Source organism: Thunnus thynnus, chromosome 24, assembly GCF_963924715.1.
Source record: "Thunnus thynnus chromosome 24, fThuThy2.1, whole genome shotgun sequence".
Taxonomy (NCBI): domain Eukaryota; kingdom Metazoa; phylum Chordata; class Actinopteri; order Scombriformes; family Scombridae; genus Thunnus; species Thunnus thynnus.
The window spans coordinates 1,495,564-1,510,834 of record NC_089540.1 but is presented as its reverse complement, the minus strand read 5'-3'; the positions used below and the strand labels follow the sequence as shown (position 1 = coordinate 1,510,834).

The 15,271-nt window shown below is 39.2% G+C and overlaps 1 protein-coding gene across 1 annotated transcript in view; it reads right to left on the bottom strand.

Moving 5' to 3' along the window:
• Positions 1–9,199: 9,199 nt before the first annotated feature.
• pudp (pseudouridine 5'-phosphatase) overlaps positions 9,200–15,271 on the bottom strand; it is a 40,897-nt gene continuing 34,825 nt past the window's right edge. The window contains exon 4 of the mRNA XM_067583036.1: positions 9,200–10,426. Within this exon, the coding sequence (XP_067439137.1) occupies positions 10,250–10,426 (177 nt within the window). The 3' untranslated portion in view covers positions 9,200–10,249. The remainder of the gene's footprint in view (positions 10,427–15,271) is intronic.

Here is a 15,271-nt window from a genome sequence, read left to right as displayed (position 1 = left end):
TCGTTACTGCCTGGCCACACCATGTTGCACCACGACCATAGTGCGTTGTTCCCCAGCCACAGCTCACTGAGCCCACCGGTGTTTCATAAACACGGTTGGTAAGAAAGTTGATTAATGCATATTTGTGCAAGTTGGGCAGTGCAGATTGGGTCTCAGTGGCCAGCAGCAACAGCGCAGCAGGATTCCTACACACAGAACCTTTAATAAAGACTAAGTATGGATCTTTCACTCACCAATTGTTGTCCCTGCTCAGCCTATAGTGTAGTGTAGTCTATTTGTGTGTTCCACCATCCTCCATCCTCCACATATCACAATCCCTTTTTTAAACTTCATACTACTCTCTTTCATGGTGGCAAACCTGCCAACCACTTTTGTCTGTCAGTGTTTATCTCTTGCTCAACACTCAGCAAAGTGAGGCTGGATAGAACAAACCCAAATAGCTCTTAATGAGACACAGACGGTGGAAACTTTGTCTTGCGAGTTTCATTGATCACAAACATAAAAAGACACAAATATCTCATATTTTGGCTAAAGTTTTCAGCAAAGTTGGTCATAAACTTTGAATCACTGCTTCTGCAGTCTTCACATCCCATGGAGTCAACAAGCAGAGATACAGACAGCGCCACTCCGTTATTGGCGCCACTCTGTTATTCGACCACAATGTAGCAACCCACATAGTGGTGGAAGTGGGGATTACACTTCTTGTGATGAGAACTATATAGAGAATGAATAGAAAAGGTTAAGAGTTAAGCTCTACTATTCCTGCTGCACTGCCCAGTTGGGTCATGTGCTACGTCCCCAGCAGGGCCCTTCCTGAGTGTGGGCCCTGGGGTGGTCACCCCCTCTGCCCCTGCAGTCAATCCGCTTATGAGACCAACTTTTTCTCAAAAGCATTCTATTGATGCTTCCTTGCTCCAATTTGCTCTTTGTTCTTTCATTGCTATTACTCTATTAGTCATCTTTTACTGAAATATTCTTTTGATTGTTGTATGTACTCACAGTCATGGGTGTAGATCTGGGTATGAACCCCTACCAATATTTTTACTGATCTCAAACAATCCAGCCGCTTTGATTCCACATAATGGGAGAATCAGAAGCGGTTAGTATTTATAGTTTAAATGTTCCTAATGTCATAGAACTGAAAACAGCTTCACTGGACAAAACTAAGTTCATTTGATAGTATATATAATTTCAGGCATTAGGTGTTGTTGTCTAATTTGTGATTGCTGCTCAGACATGCTGTCTAATTAAACAACTTTATTACTGTTGGTGAAAATTCCCCCCAAAAGCAAATTAAGACATCTGGTCCTTTTAAAAGAAGAACCAAAGTGACAGTAGCAGTTGAGCTTAGTTAATAAGAATGTTCTGTAATCAATCCAAACATTAATCTTTGAAATTAGTGGGAGAAATATTTACTATTTAAAGCCATCTCTCTCTTTTTCCATGAGTGGATCAAGAGTAAAGTTATTATTGCACATGTGTCATTAAGACATGAGCATTATTTATAAGCTAAATTAGCCACAGCTTGTCCAACTGATCTGTTTTCTGACTGTCAGGCATCATTTTATTATGAAAATCCTGTCAGCAGCAGCCTGAGTAGCACAGAGACACACAGACAGGTGAGTTGAAGCCTCTCAGGTCTCTGATGTCATAGTAAAAGATCGAGACATAAATTCATCTCATACGTTTTTGAGATGATTTAAAGAGAGGTGTGAGCATCACTGTGACTCTGTCATGAAACTCTTGAGTTGTGTCGCCCAAATCCACAAACTGAAAGGACAGAATCTCAGGTGAGGTTTGAAAACCTTCCAGCAGCTTGTTCCAGAGCAGCACATTGCCTACAGGTTTCTGCACATTTATTGTGACAGTGTGATATGTTATCTTTAAATATTAATTTTGGTCTCAGATTTGCAGTTAAATAGTCTATTAATAAAATAAAATGTAAAAATCAGAGAAAAAATCATGATACAAGTCCTGTTACAGACGAGTCATTAAATGCATATCGAGTAAAGTAAACATTTTGCAGAGTCAGGCTCGTTATTTGTTTATGTGTGTGCACATGTGCTTGTGAAAGAGAAAAGAGTGAGATAGAGAGCAAGTATAAATACAAAGATAAAACCTGTCTTGCCACAAACACCGGTGTACTGCACATAAATAACTCAATAAAATAGGGGAAAACAATATATAAATTCAAAGATTTCTATTATAAGCTGATTTTTATAACGTCTATATTGCAGCGGGTGCTGGACTGTCAGCACCACTGCATCCATGGATACACCCTCCCAGTGAAGCTGCACCCTGATGAAAAGAATTGACTGTCCACTCCATGCATTTCACAGGAGACGCATCATTTTCTACACCACCTTCATGCAAATGCATGCAGACTGTGCTGTAGTAGTAAAAAACACTCCAGTGACAGATAGTTAAGTACAAATTTGACAATGCTCCTGGTTCAAGTTCTGTTTATTTGTTGCTCTCTTTTCTTTCCCATTTCTAGTCAACTAAAATCTAAATATAGAACAAGCAAATTTAATTATTACATGATGTCAAACGACCAACAAGGAAGTTACTGTTAAATTCCATGAAGCGTTATTGCAAAGCATGATAATCTCATATTGTCCGGCTTTAATTATGCATTAAACTCCTCTTTGCATGCACAAATCAGCTTCCTAACATCATCCTCAGTATCACCTGTTTCTGTAATCAAATGTATTCTCTCATCGCTGGATACTGAATTAAACATGAGGTATACTTGCATCACTAAGGAAGCATACAGTAGCAAGTGCAGAAAGCACAGTGTCTGCATCCTATCTCATAACAGACAAAGTGCTTCTCACGGTCAGAGGCCTTAGATATCTTCATCTCCATAAAATCCCTTTTGGTTCAAGTGGAGGTTGCACACTTTGGCATCAGAATACAAAATGGCATCCAGCAGAACTACTTCCATCAGATCTTGGCATTCTTCTGTGCTTTACCCTTCTTGGCAATTCAGCCATGGCCTGTGCTTTGGAGATATGCAGACTCGAGATATTCTTCCGCATGGTGTTGAGAATAGAGAAATCTATCTAAAGTTCTGCTACCTTGCACTTAGTAGAGTCATTTGTTTTGCCCGAGTCTTTAAAAGAAAAAGAGGATTTCCACAAGACTGTTGGCATACACAGAACTATTGTGGAGTATTTAGATGCAAACTTTTGGATTTTGATCATTTCCCTTAGACAAATCAATTAAATGACTTAAATCACTGTTGCTTCAGTGGATTTCCTGACTATAATACAAAAGCTGCTGTATATTTAATCCCCCATTTCCTTCCGTAAGGTGATGACTTTTCCCTCAGCTTCTTAATCCTCCCGAAGAAAAATACAAAAACTGCTTCCCTGCCTCCTCAAAGATATGACATTCAGTCAGTATCTTTTGATACTGCACGTCTGAGACAAGATTGAAGGAAATGTACAAAAAGAGGCCTGCCTGCATTATCTGATGAGCTTCCCCATCCTGCTCTTTCAGAGGGACTGTTTGGCAGCCCCTTAAGACGAAAAAAAAAAAAGCTTTAATGTTTAAAATTAGGTCATCCATACAACGTCTCTCCCAAGCGTCCAGTGTTTTTCGACTTTGCCTGTAGAGGAGCTGCTTGTCTGAGCACTGATAAAATCCGGATATAAAACCTGACGTTGAAGATGAATGTGTCCCACAGCCACTCTTGCCTATCAGTCCTGAGCACAGACGAGGACAGGGGCCTGGGAAACATGTCAGGGAGCTATCTCTGCTGCCGCTCCCCGTCTCTCTCCTGCCCTCTCCACTCACAGGCAGAATTAAAGTTGAAAAGGTTTGCTGGGAGGATAAAAGGGAGGGTGATTGGCAGAGATGGGAAAGAATGCTAATTTATTTTGGATAAAGGACAGGTTTTAAGGTGTAGCCTTCAGTGCTCTTGCGTAATCGGTGTAACAGGTATGTTCGGAGACACGCTGTGATGTGGGGGCATTAGGATGGCTGAACTGCTATACACTCACCTAGCCAAAACTATTAAAAATAGCTGTCTCAAGTATGACAAAAACCCAGGCTGAAAATGATTTCAGCCTTCAGCTGGAAACCATTATCTTGAAATGGGTCAGAGAATGCACAAATGAGAGGAAAGACGCCAAGCTCCACAACACTTCTCACAAGCTAGATTTCAATTTCAAAGAGGACTACATGCAGCAAGACAGTAGTGACAGTGTGGTAGCCTGCATGTACTTTCAAATGCTCTCAATCAATGGAAACACAGACAAAAAGCCTGGTAATGATGTTCAATGGCAGCACAACTGAGACTACAATGCTAAGAACATTTCAAGTCTTTTACAGAGAGTGAAGACTTAACCTTGAATTATTAACGTATAGCAACACAACATTAAAGATGCATTCCTCTGCTATAATGACAGCATTGTGTTTTGCTTCAGAGGTTTTCATCAAGCTTCGCCGACACTTCATCTCTGGTAAAATAAAAAACAGTAAAGCTTACAGTCAGTACAATGTAGTAAAACGTGTAAAATTTGCTTCACACTCAGTTTGAAGACACCGTTAGTCAAATTAATTGGTTATTAGTAATATGACTAAAGGGCCAAACACAGGCAGTACAGTGGCCATTTTACCATATGTCAAGTTCCTAGCAGGCGTGTTCCCAAATACAAATACATTATTTGGCAAAGCACAAATAGTGGGTTTTATACGAATATTTGTTTCATACAAATATTTTAAAAATTATTTGTTGGGGGTGTTCCCCAGAGATAAAGTTGAGCTACTGACACAAGCAAAGTGCTCCCAACGAACTCTCCATAACCTGTTGTTCCCCTTCTCCTTTCCACAAAGTTAGGTTGTAAAAAATAGGCAATAAATGAAAAGTGCATAGCAATGATTGCCTTTCAAGTTCCTCCCTACACATTACACGCTGTGCTGTCTCTGTGTTATGGGTGTATAAATAGGTAGAGGTCTGTCTGCAATGAGGCGATGAGTAAAGTTTTAGCTCAGTAATCAGTCGTCTATGATCTGGGAGACTCCAGTTCAAGACCCAATGTGGGGACCTCCTTCGTAAGGTAGTTTATTCATGAACACTTATTCTAACACTTTTTCTTAAAACAAAAACAGGATTTTTAAGCCTCTTTCCACTTTACTTTGAATACAAATACAGATACAAATAATTTTGCTGCCTCAACAAATACAGATACAAATACAAATACTGGGCTTTCTGCACATCCCTAGTTCCTTGGCCACTATCTTGACTCGTGTTCCACTCAATTAAATCCACCGTTCTTGTTAAACCCAGTGTACTCACAAGTCCACAGGAGAAAGGGAAAACACTGAATTAAAATGTATTTCAAGTTACATAAATTGTGGTCCATTACCGATATGATGTTGTATTCCAAAGTGTAACACACGTTATTATCCGTTATCTCAATGCACACATTAAACATGTAATACATGACCAAAAAACTGTCTCAATCTAGACTTACTTGCAGATTCCTCTACATTTTAGCACATGTGCATTAAAACTACCTTATGGCACAATCTACTGTTGCACCCAAGAATAGAAAAATATCAAGTATATACATAACCTTAGCAAAGTTCACCTATAATCCTCTTCAAGATATACTTGAAACTTGCACACACTATACAGAAACTGCTCATAAATGTTTGAATACATACAGTATACTATGTGATTACAGCAGACACAATTAACCAATTACCAGTATGTGGATAAGTGGCTCTTACAGCTCTTCTGCACCATGTTATTTCCATGTAAGTGCACAACCTTTTTCATGATAACATTGCCACCATTGTCACAAACACATCAGATCACGTCAGATGATCAGACAGGTTAAACTTGTTGGGAGAACAGTGCAATGATTACCCATACAGACCTACCTCTTACTTCAACAGTTACTGTAGTAGTGTGTACACAGTTTGCTTGTTCAATGAGGGTTAATTAGCATTTCTTGACCTGTCAGATCCATTATTAGTGATGATGCTGTGTCTTCCCAGATCTCAGCTATTTACTCAGTGAGCACAGCATCATCATCATTGATAGAACTGATGATCAGAACTACAGAGTTGTAATAAACGAGTTTTCCTTAAAGATTTTCTCAGGAAACTACAGAGTTGCGAAGTAGGAGGAGCTATTTCAGGCACCCCTTGTTTCAGAAGTAAAAATCCCATTCATTTTTCCCATAGACAACATTATGTGACTCACAGTTTGAGCACTTCCACAGCTTGGATCTGCTTGAAACTCTCCCGCTTAAATCAACAGTACAAAAGATGAACAACAATATGTGATTCTTAAGTAATAAGTCGAAGGTACATGAAAACTTTAGGGAAGAAGTAGATTACGACTCCCGAAGGTGCATTTCATCAAAAAACATCCAATCACCAAGCTTAAAATTTGGTTATGTGTGTCGCTAACAGCGAGCTGAAGCTTATGATTACAGTGTTAAGAAAAACAATTTGACAACCTACAGAGTGAATCAGTTTACTTTCAGTTTCTGGGTCACTATTGTTTACAACTTCAGCGACAAAGTGTTTTGAATTCATTACGCTCCGATTCGTGCCCATGGCTTCTTCTCCATAGCAGCGGCCGCTGAGGCTCATGGGCATTATTGTATTCTTTGCTGTATATAAATAATTGAAACTGGTAGTCAGAATATAAACCTATAGGATCGTTACATTATCTTGAGTTTCAATGTTCAGTAACATTGAGGAGATTAATTAAATATTTGAAATGGGAACCAGAATAGGGGACCAGCGGCCCCTCCCACCGATCAACTCTACACATGCATGTACTGGAAGAGCTGCAGACAACGTGTGCTTTTCATGTAATGTTGATGATAACGTTGGGTCATGTGTTTAATATTATTGTGTTGGATGACATTATTGAGTCATCTTTATTAAAAGAACATGTGATGACATTTGCAGCAGTCAATACGCGTCATTTTGACTAAACTCTGGAACCTGTTACCTTGTTGCCATAACCTGAACTGCATCTTCATATGTTTTTTCTATTGACATCATAGCACTATTACTCACCACGCATTCATCACATCACACAATCTGACAGCTTCAAACTTTTCAGTCTGACACAGGAACCGAGATTTTATTAGAGCCATCTCTTACAGTGTGACATGTAATTAACTTACACAATCATCGTTGTCACACAGTCTTAAGGTGACAAAACGGTAATTTTAGCTAATAGTTCTTTTATCTCACCTTTTTCTGTAAAATGTGGCTCTAGCCATGTCTTACATGTGATATGTTTCTCCATAAGCACAAGTTTAAACCCTGCATTGACTGTACAGTATATATATAAAATTGTTTCTCATCCAACTATACAGTCAGTGAACTGTATGTGACAAGATTACTAAAGCTATACAAGTTAATTTAAATGCTTGAATAAATTAAAAATGAGGCGGCACATCCACTATACATGCATGAGTTACATTCTCCCAACATCTGAAGGTTCTGAAAAAAAAGATGTAATATGTCTGAAAATAACCCATAACCTAATTAAATCTGAAATCAAAGTCAAGAAGAAAATGAATTAAAAATAAAAAAAATGGAAATTGCATAATTACCACGCTCTGGGTTTGTGTTACGGATTTCTTTATTTGATAATGAAAAGTTAACACATTTGCACAGCAGAGAAAATGTTGTTACACAGACTGGATGAAGTCATTTTGGTGGTCTGATCCGGTGTTATTTTCAAGCAGCCTTCATTTGAATCTAAATCAAAATACAGAGATCCCTTTTAACACTGCAATCACTGTGTGGACACACTGTAAGGCAATTGCTCACACACACACACAGGAGAGGGTAAATCACATGTAAAACTACAGAGTGATGAGTATGTGAGCAGGAAAAGGAGAAAAAAAAGCAGCTGAGGAGATTACCCCCTCCTTGAGGATGAAAGGCCAGGAAGGCATGGAGGGGGGAAGTGGATGGAAGTGCAGTGAAATCCTATTTCAGCAGCCTGAGGGAACCGTGGAACCAGGCTCCTGCGCCGGGCCCTCCGTTAAAGCCTGCTCGACGAAAGGACATGTGAATTGTAGTAAGTGCAGAGGCAGACATGAGCAGAGATGAAAGGGTGAGGACAACTCGCAGCCTCTTTCCTGGATTACACTGAGGAGATAGTAGTGTCTTTGGCATTTCAATAAGACCGCTTAAACACATTGTAGAACAAGGACAATGCTGCAGAGACAAACATTTGACTGCTTCACTGACTTTGTTCAAGAGTTTCATATTTTAACCAGATGATGTCTGACATTATGACATTGAGAACAATATTTCATTATTTCAAAGACAAACATTTGAGAAGCTTAGCTTATTGTCCAGTAAGCACTGATTCGGTGATTTGCAGGTCAAAAGACACCTGGTTTAAAACTGGGCTAAATCTGGTCAATAAGTGAACATTTTTAGACATTTAGATTGAAGCATATTCACATTACCATGAAAAAAAAAACAGCTTTTGCTCGCACCTCCTCCATTATTGTGTATGTGGTGTGTTATGACAGCTCTGTGCAGATGTACGCATTGCGGTGCGCGAAGTGGGGGTGTTTGATGAAAGTTCAAATTTATTGAACCTTGACCGAGCTGTGCTGACCTTTGTGGGTGCAGCTAATTGCTGTTGACCACTGCTTGAACTGAGAGATGAATGAAAATCAAATGACTTGTGTTTCTGAATTTCCAGAACTGTATAATAAAAATAAGCCTCATATCGAGACCAGACAGAAATATTTGCTGGGCAAAACATCCTCATGCAGATGTAGCTACCAGGTTTGTTACAAAAACAGAGTGCCTGAAACATAGCGATCTACTGGTAGCAACGTTAGCTTTGTAGCTTGTAGGTTTTCACAAGTCAAATCAGCTAATCAGAAGAGATATATAGGTGGTGTCTAGTGTTTAGTACCACACTGCCAGGAGTTCTGGAGCTGTAAATTACTGTGCTGATGCAAAACCCTTGTTTTTCAGCTGAAATGTGAATACACCTTTAGAGTTCTGTAATGGCAAATTCAGCCCGTATCCATGGCTTTAAGACTCAATACTACTAAAGACCTACTACTTAAAACATACAAGATGATTGGTGCAGCAGGCAAAGAAAGACAGAAATTTCTTAATTAACATTAACTTGAAGCTGACTCAAGATCAAACCCTTAAAGAACAAAATGATTACATATATCCATTGTTTTAAAAGTGTTTACTTGACTTTATTTCAATGTGAAGCAGATCCTACATACACATAGAGTTGTTGAACAAATGATTATTTAAAAAACCTTCATTTTTTTTAATGAAGTCTGGCTCAATTTGAACCTGGATGACTAACCCTGAGGCTTTCTGAGGCATGGAGCAGATAGAGTACAGGACCGTGTGTATGTGTCAGACTTGAGGTTTGACATTGTGGCACTTTGAAAGTGAATAATCTACATTAAATGGTCAGTTCACACAAACATAGACATATTTTTCCACTTCCTCTAATGGTATGTAGTCGTGCAGATAGTTTAGGTTTTATGCGCCCCATGAGATGTCTGCCTTCACCCCAACACAAGGGAGATGACTGCTTGGATTTTCTTTGTTTGTGGTGCTCACAGCATCAGCTGCATCTTATCTGTCCAGAAACAGTGTCCCCATTACTCTGGATAATCCTCAGACCTCACTGTCAACAGTTTTCAGCCAAACTACTTTCTGCTGAAAAATGAAGTGTCCACAGTGAGGTCTGTGTCAACACATTACTGCTGAGTTTATCGAATGCAAGTTTTTAATTCGGCATGAAAGTTCATTCTTTACCTCTGAAAAAGTAGTTTGACAAAAATATTTTAACTCAAGGTCCACTAGCTAGTTGTTTTGGGGCTGAAAAAAATTCTAACCTTGACATTGACCTCCAATTCTAAGTGTTTATGTTCTGAGAAACAGACATTAATTCCTTTTGCCTCCATTGTAGGGGGGTGGAGGCTAATATCTAGTGATAAAATATGTGTGACACATTGAGAAAGCTTTCAAACAGGAGTGACGATATTGACTGTAATGCTAATAAACAGCTTTAAGGGTCTGACCAATACTGTGAAGTCTCATCCAAAACAAAACTATCAAATGTCATTAACTGGAGCCAACAAAAGAACATCAATATTCATCCACAACATGATGAGGCATGCAGGAAAACAATCAGCTTCTCACTCATCATCATTTCCCCAAGAGACTGATTTACATGGTGTGGTTCCAGGTTTGGTTTCTGGGCTTAGTCGTACGCCGGCAGGCCGAAGAGCTGCGGCTCAAACTCCTCCATGCTCCTCAGCCGCAGAGTGGCCTCCTGGGTAAGGCTGGGGTCTAGGTTGTCATCAGGAATCATCACCACCTGCATCCCCGCAGCCAGCGCCGCCCTCACGCCGTTGGGAGCGTCTTCAAACACCAGGCACTGAGCAAGGACAGAAGCGAGGAAAACAAAGTGATATTATCCTATAAGCCTATTAGGTCTACAGGATTTCACCCCTCCAGACACCACAGAGCTCAGAGCAAAAACAAACACAGGAAAATGGGAAACAGAAGCACCATTTCCATTTTCAACATGATGCACTTGACATTCCTCAGAGGAGTGCTGTTTACCTCTGGCAGGTGGACTATCCATTAAATCTGCAATTTGAAGAACGGTGCCCCCTGTAGCCTCACTTCATTGCCTTTGTCTATATTTTCATTCGCCGCATTGAAGACGTTTTTTCACTCTCAAACTGATCTGAGGCCTTGTCAGCAAAAGTCATGCCTTTTGTATCTGAGAGAGTACATCGTATCTGAGAGAAGATGACTCAAATCAGAGGCCATGGACATAGGGATGGGGGGTGCAATCCCAATGAGTTTTCTGTGTGTAGTATATGCCTACTGACGTTTATGGCAGGGTAGGGCTCATGTATTGGTTTTATCTATTTATTATTGAAATGTGTATCAGTCCTTTATTATCTATTCTCTAGAGGCTGGGTCAATATATTGGCAATACTAACTTATAACAGATATATCAGTTGTTTTACACTGTAAAATGTCCCTTACAGAACATATGTGGGTCAAAATTCTTTAATGGACTGGTTCACAATTTTTCAAGTGTGTCTTAAAAAAACAGTCCCATATGAACAGTGAAAGAGGTTTTCCTTGCTCTAATCATTCCTCCTGTTCATACTGACTATTAAAATATCCCCTTAAAATGTGCTTTCAATGTAAGTGATAGAGGCCAAAATCCACAGTGTGTCCACACAGTCATTCTATGTAAAAATGCATTGAAAAGTTGATGTGAAGCTTATATGAGGCTTCAGCAGTCTGAGTTAGTCATATCAAGTGGATATCTGACACATTTACAGTCTTTTTAGCATCTAATTCCCTCTTTGTGTTTCCTCAGACAGTGTTTCCCTGTTGAGCTGTGGAAGTATAGTAACAAAAAGAGGAACTGTGGCACTAAAAAGACTGTAACGTTGAAAAATATCTACTTGATTTGACTCATTTGGACGCTGAAGCTTCATATTAGCTTCAGATAAACTTTAACATACATTTTTCCACAGAGAGAGGACTGTGGATTTTGTCCTCCATTACTTCCATTGTAAATGCATTATGAATGGATCTTCTAATGGTCAGTATGAACAGGAGGAATGATCACAGCAAGAAAAACGTATTTCAGTGTTCATTTAGGCACCATATAATAACATAATCATCAGAAGATAGTGTTAGTTATCAGAAACTCAAAAAATGATACTGTGTTCCTAATATTTTGTCCACCTCATTAACATACATAACGGTGGCAAACTCAAGTAGGATATATTTAGCTAGATAGAAAAACCTGCTATTTTCTTTATTCTGGTGCAGTGATCTTCCTCCATTTAGTTTTGTTACATTCTCATTCAATTCCTGAAACAGAGAACACTGATGTGCAACATGTGGATTCATCTGACCACAGTAAAGAATTTGTTTTTTGTTATAAGAAAAAGTGAATCTTGAAGGGTGTGATTTATAGATGTAAAACAATTTGTTAATCATCATTAAGTTGTAACTAAATACTGACTGTGTATGTTTTTTGTTTCCACCCAGAGGCAATTACATTTGAGGTAAAATGTCAATTAGGTACATTTTCATTAGCGATGTTGATTCAGGGAAATTGCAGTCTGCAGTGAGTTCCTACAGATTTTAATCTGAAAATAAACACACCTGAAAATGTTCAGCCACACAATCTAACAGCCACAGCACCATGACAGGAAGTTCCACATGTGGACTCTGATAGCCAGTCCATCTCTGCAAGGCTGTGCTTTACACACAGTATTTTAGAATTGTCTGTCAGAAGGTCAAATCCACTTCTCAACTTTTTTTGTCAAACTGGGCCTTCATGCAAGCTCACATCAAAATGTATTTGAGTATGTCTCTATATTAAGGACCACAATAGAAATAAACATAATATTGCATCATCTTTGACATTTAGTTGTGCATGATTAAATATCTTAGCGGCATAATGTCAAATAAACTAAACAGCAGACAGATTGTTCCACCACTTAAAGACATGTTTACTGAAGCTGAACACTTGGATGATTTTTGAGTTTAAGTTAAGGCAAGAAAATTTTATTTTCCTGGGTAGAAATGTATTCTTCTAAATTTAACAAAATAATCCAGATTTTCTAGTGTTTCATGTTTCCATACATACATTTTGAATAAAATACAAACATATTATTTAAAACAGCTAATATCTGATTACAGATGAGTGGAAAACAGTAAAAATAATCAGACAACAGACAGAAGTCTTTGCAGTTCAGCTCAGTGGTAGATAGTCACAACTGTTCATTACTTCACATTTTCAAGAGTGTTAGAGGAGAAAATATAGCCTATGTCCTAACCCTATTCAGACAGACGCTTTACAAGATGCTTTTACCCACGAATGAGAATGTTTATCCAACTATGATACACTGCTGAAAGAGAGGAAGAAGAAGGTGCAGAGGGGAGATTATTCCACAGACTCTGGTTGAGTAAAATGGACACTTGAGTGATCATCAAGTCTGATGTATATCTGGGTTGTTAGCATGTAACCGCTTGCAGCATATACAGTATGAGTCCTAGCAATAGCATGACTCTTTTAATCAACAAGGGAATACCAAAAAAAAAAACCCCAGAAAAAAAACAAAACTGGAGATTATGACCAGAAGTTGGGAATTTCACCACAGGGAAGTAACATGCATCTTCTTAGAAGTCAAAGTATAAAATATCTTTCTGTGTGAAGTTTCTTTTTAAACAAGCTGCTGCTGCCGTGCTTTCCGTCTATGGAAATAAATGTCTTTTGTGAGGCAAAACTCTCACTGCGACATACCCGAGCCAAATGAAAATATGAAAAACACGGGGGCTAATTGGCATTTGAAATCCTGATCTGTGCACATGTTCGACGAGGACATTCCAACAGTTGCAGTAAATTAATACGACTGAACCTTCACCAGGAGGTTAATCATTTTTCAGTATCCAATAATCACATTCAGGAGTGTGCAGACAGGGAGAGGGAGAGACTGCTGAGGGTTAAGAGGAACAGTTACCAACTATTCAACGAGCTGCATATTTTGATATTTACTCATGCAGCTACTAAGGTAACTGCACGTGTAATAATCTATCTCAAATAACCTGAATCCACATGTGAAGATTTGCTGCAGTAACATTATTGAGCTCCATATTGTACTTCCACTTATCTCTTATCCCCATATTGTGCTGTATGTATGTATGTATGTATGCATATGTATGTTTTCCCTTCACATATCTTGAGAACTGTTCATTCAATCTTCTTCATACCTTGCGGATGTATTGCTGGGGACTCAAGGAAGTGCAGTCTTGAGTGTGAAGTTGTTTGGATGAGCGGTTCACAAGAAATATATTAAAATACCTCATAAGCAACGTTGATTTGCTTCTTCTTCAGCCTGTGGCGTCAACGAGCGGAAATATAGACAGCGCCACTCTGCCATTGCAAACCACATTGTGGTCGGAGGTGGGGTTAGATCTGTAATATTAATCACTTTAAAAAGTTTAAGAGACTTAAGCTCTACTATTGAACTGTGTACTGTTAACGAAACTTGGCATGTATGTTCAAGACTTACTGCAGGATGTCTCAGACACGTTTTGAATGCGCACTGCAGCATCTAACTACAAAGCAGGGAATCTCTGTCTGTCTGTCTGAATGTATGTATGTATGTGTGTCCTTCGAATATTTCGAGGACTGTTCATCCAATCAACTTCATACTTGGCGGGTGTACTACTGAGGACCCAAGGAAGTGCAGTGTCAAGTGTGAAGTTCTTTGGACATGCGACACGTTTAACTAACTTTGAATAAACAAGTGAACAGTGAGCCATTTAGCTCCATGTCTAAGTGCAGCATGTGGCTGTTTGATATAAACACTGACAAATCACAGCGGGGTGGGGCTTCTGGGCTCTGACTGGGTGAGTGGGACAAAGGCACATGGCCAGCTCAGTTAAACTGTCGGAGAGAAAAGAACCAGCGTACACAGAAGAAAAAAAAGAGGCGGTGGCAGTAAAAGTAGCCAATAAGAGCGCAGACACGTTTCACTGGCAGCAGAATCAACCAATGGAAGGCCGTAAACTGCTTCAACTTCAGTTTAGTCTCACTGGTGAAGTTTCTGTCTGGATTTAAACCATTTGATTTATGAAATCCTTATCATTTTAATTGAAACGTTTGGCAATTGATACATATAAACTTAGCACAAAAAGTAAGGAAATTTGTGTTTGGTAGATTATTTCTTTGTAGAAACAATGCTTCTTGGCAATAAATCAGCTTGGGAGGGCTGTTCGTGCCAGAGTGACCAACACAACCACGTTGGCTGACTTGCGACAAATGCTGGTTGAAGAATGGGATGCCATCCCACAGCAGTGTGTGACCAGGCTGGTGACCAGCATGAGGAGGAGGTGCCAGGCTGTTGTGGCTGTGTATGGTTCTTCCACACACTACTGAGGCTCCTGTTTATTAAATGAATAAATTGTTAAATTGCTAATATGTCTTGTTTCTTCAAACTTCAATAATCCAATCCACCAAACACCAAACAAGAGTAAATGGCAGAATAAGCTGTTTGGCATTGGCAGAGAAGATTTGGCATATTTTTCATGGGCGCAACCCAAATACTCAGCTCTGCTTCTCATCCTACAAATGCATGGTCCTTACAAATGTGGCACCACCACCAGGCTTTCCAACGGTATAAGATTTATTGCCAAGAAGCACTGTTAGAAAAAAGAAATAATCTACCAAACACAA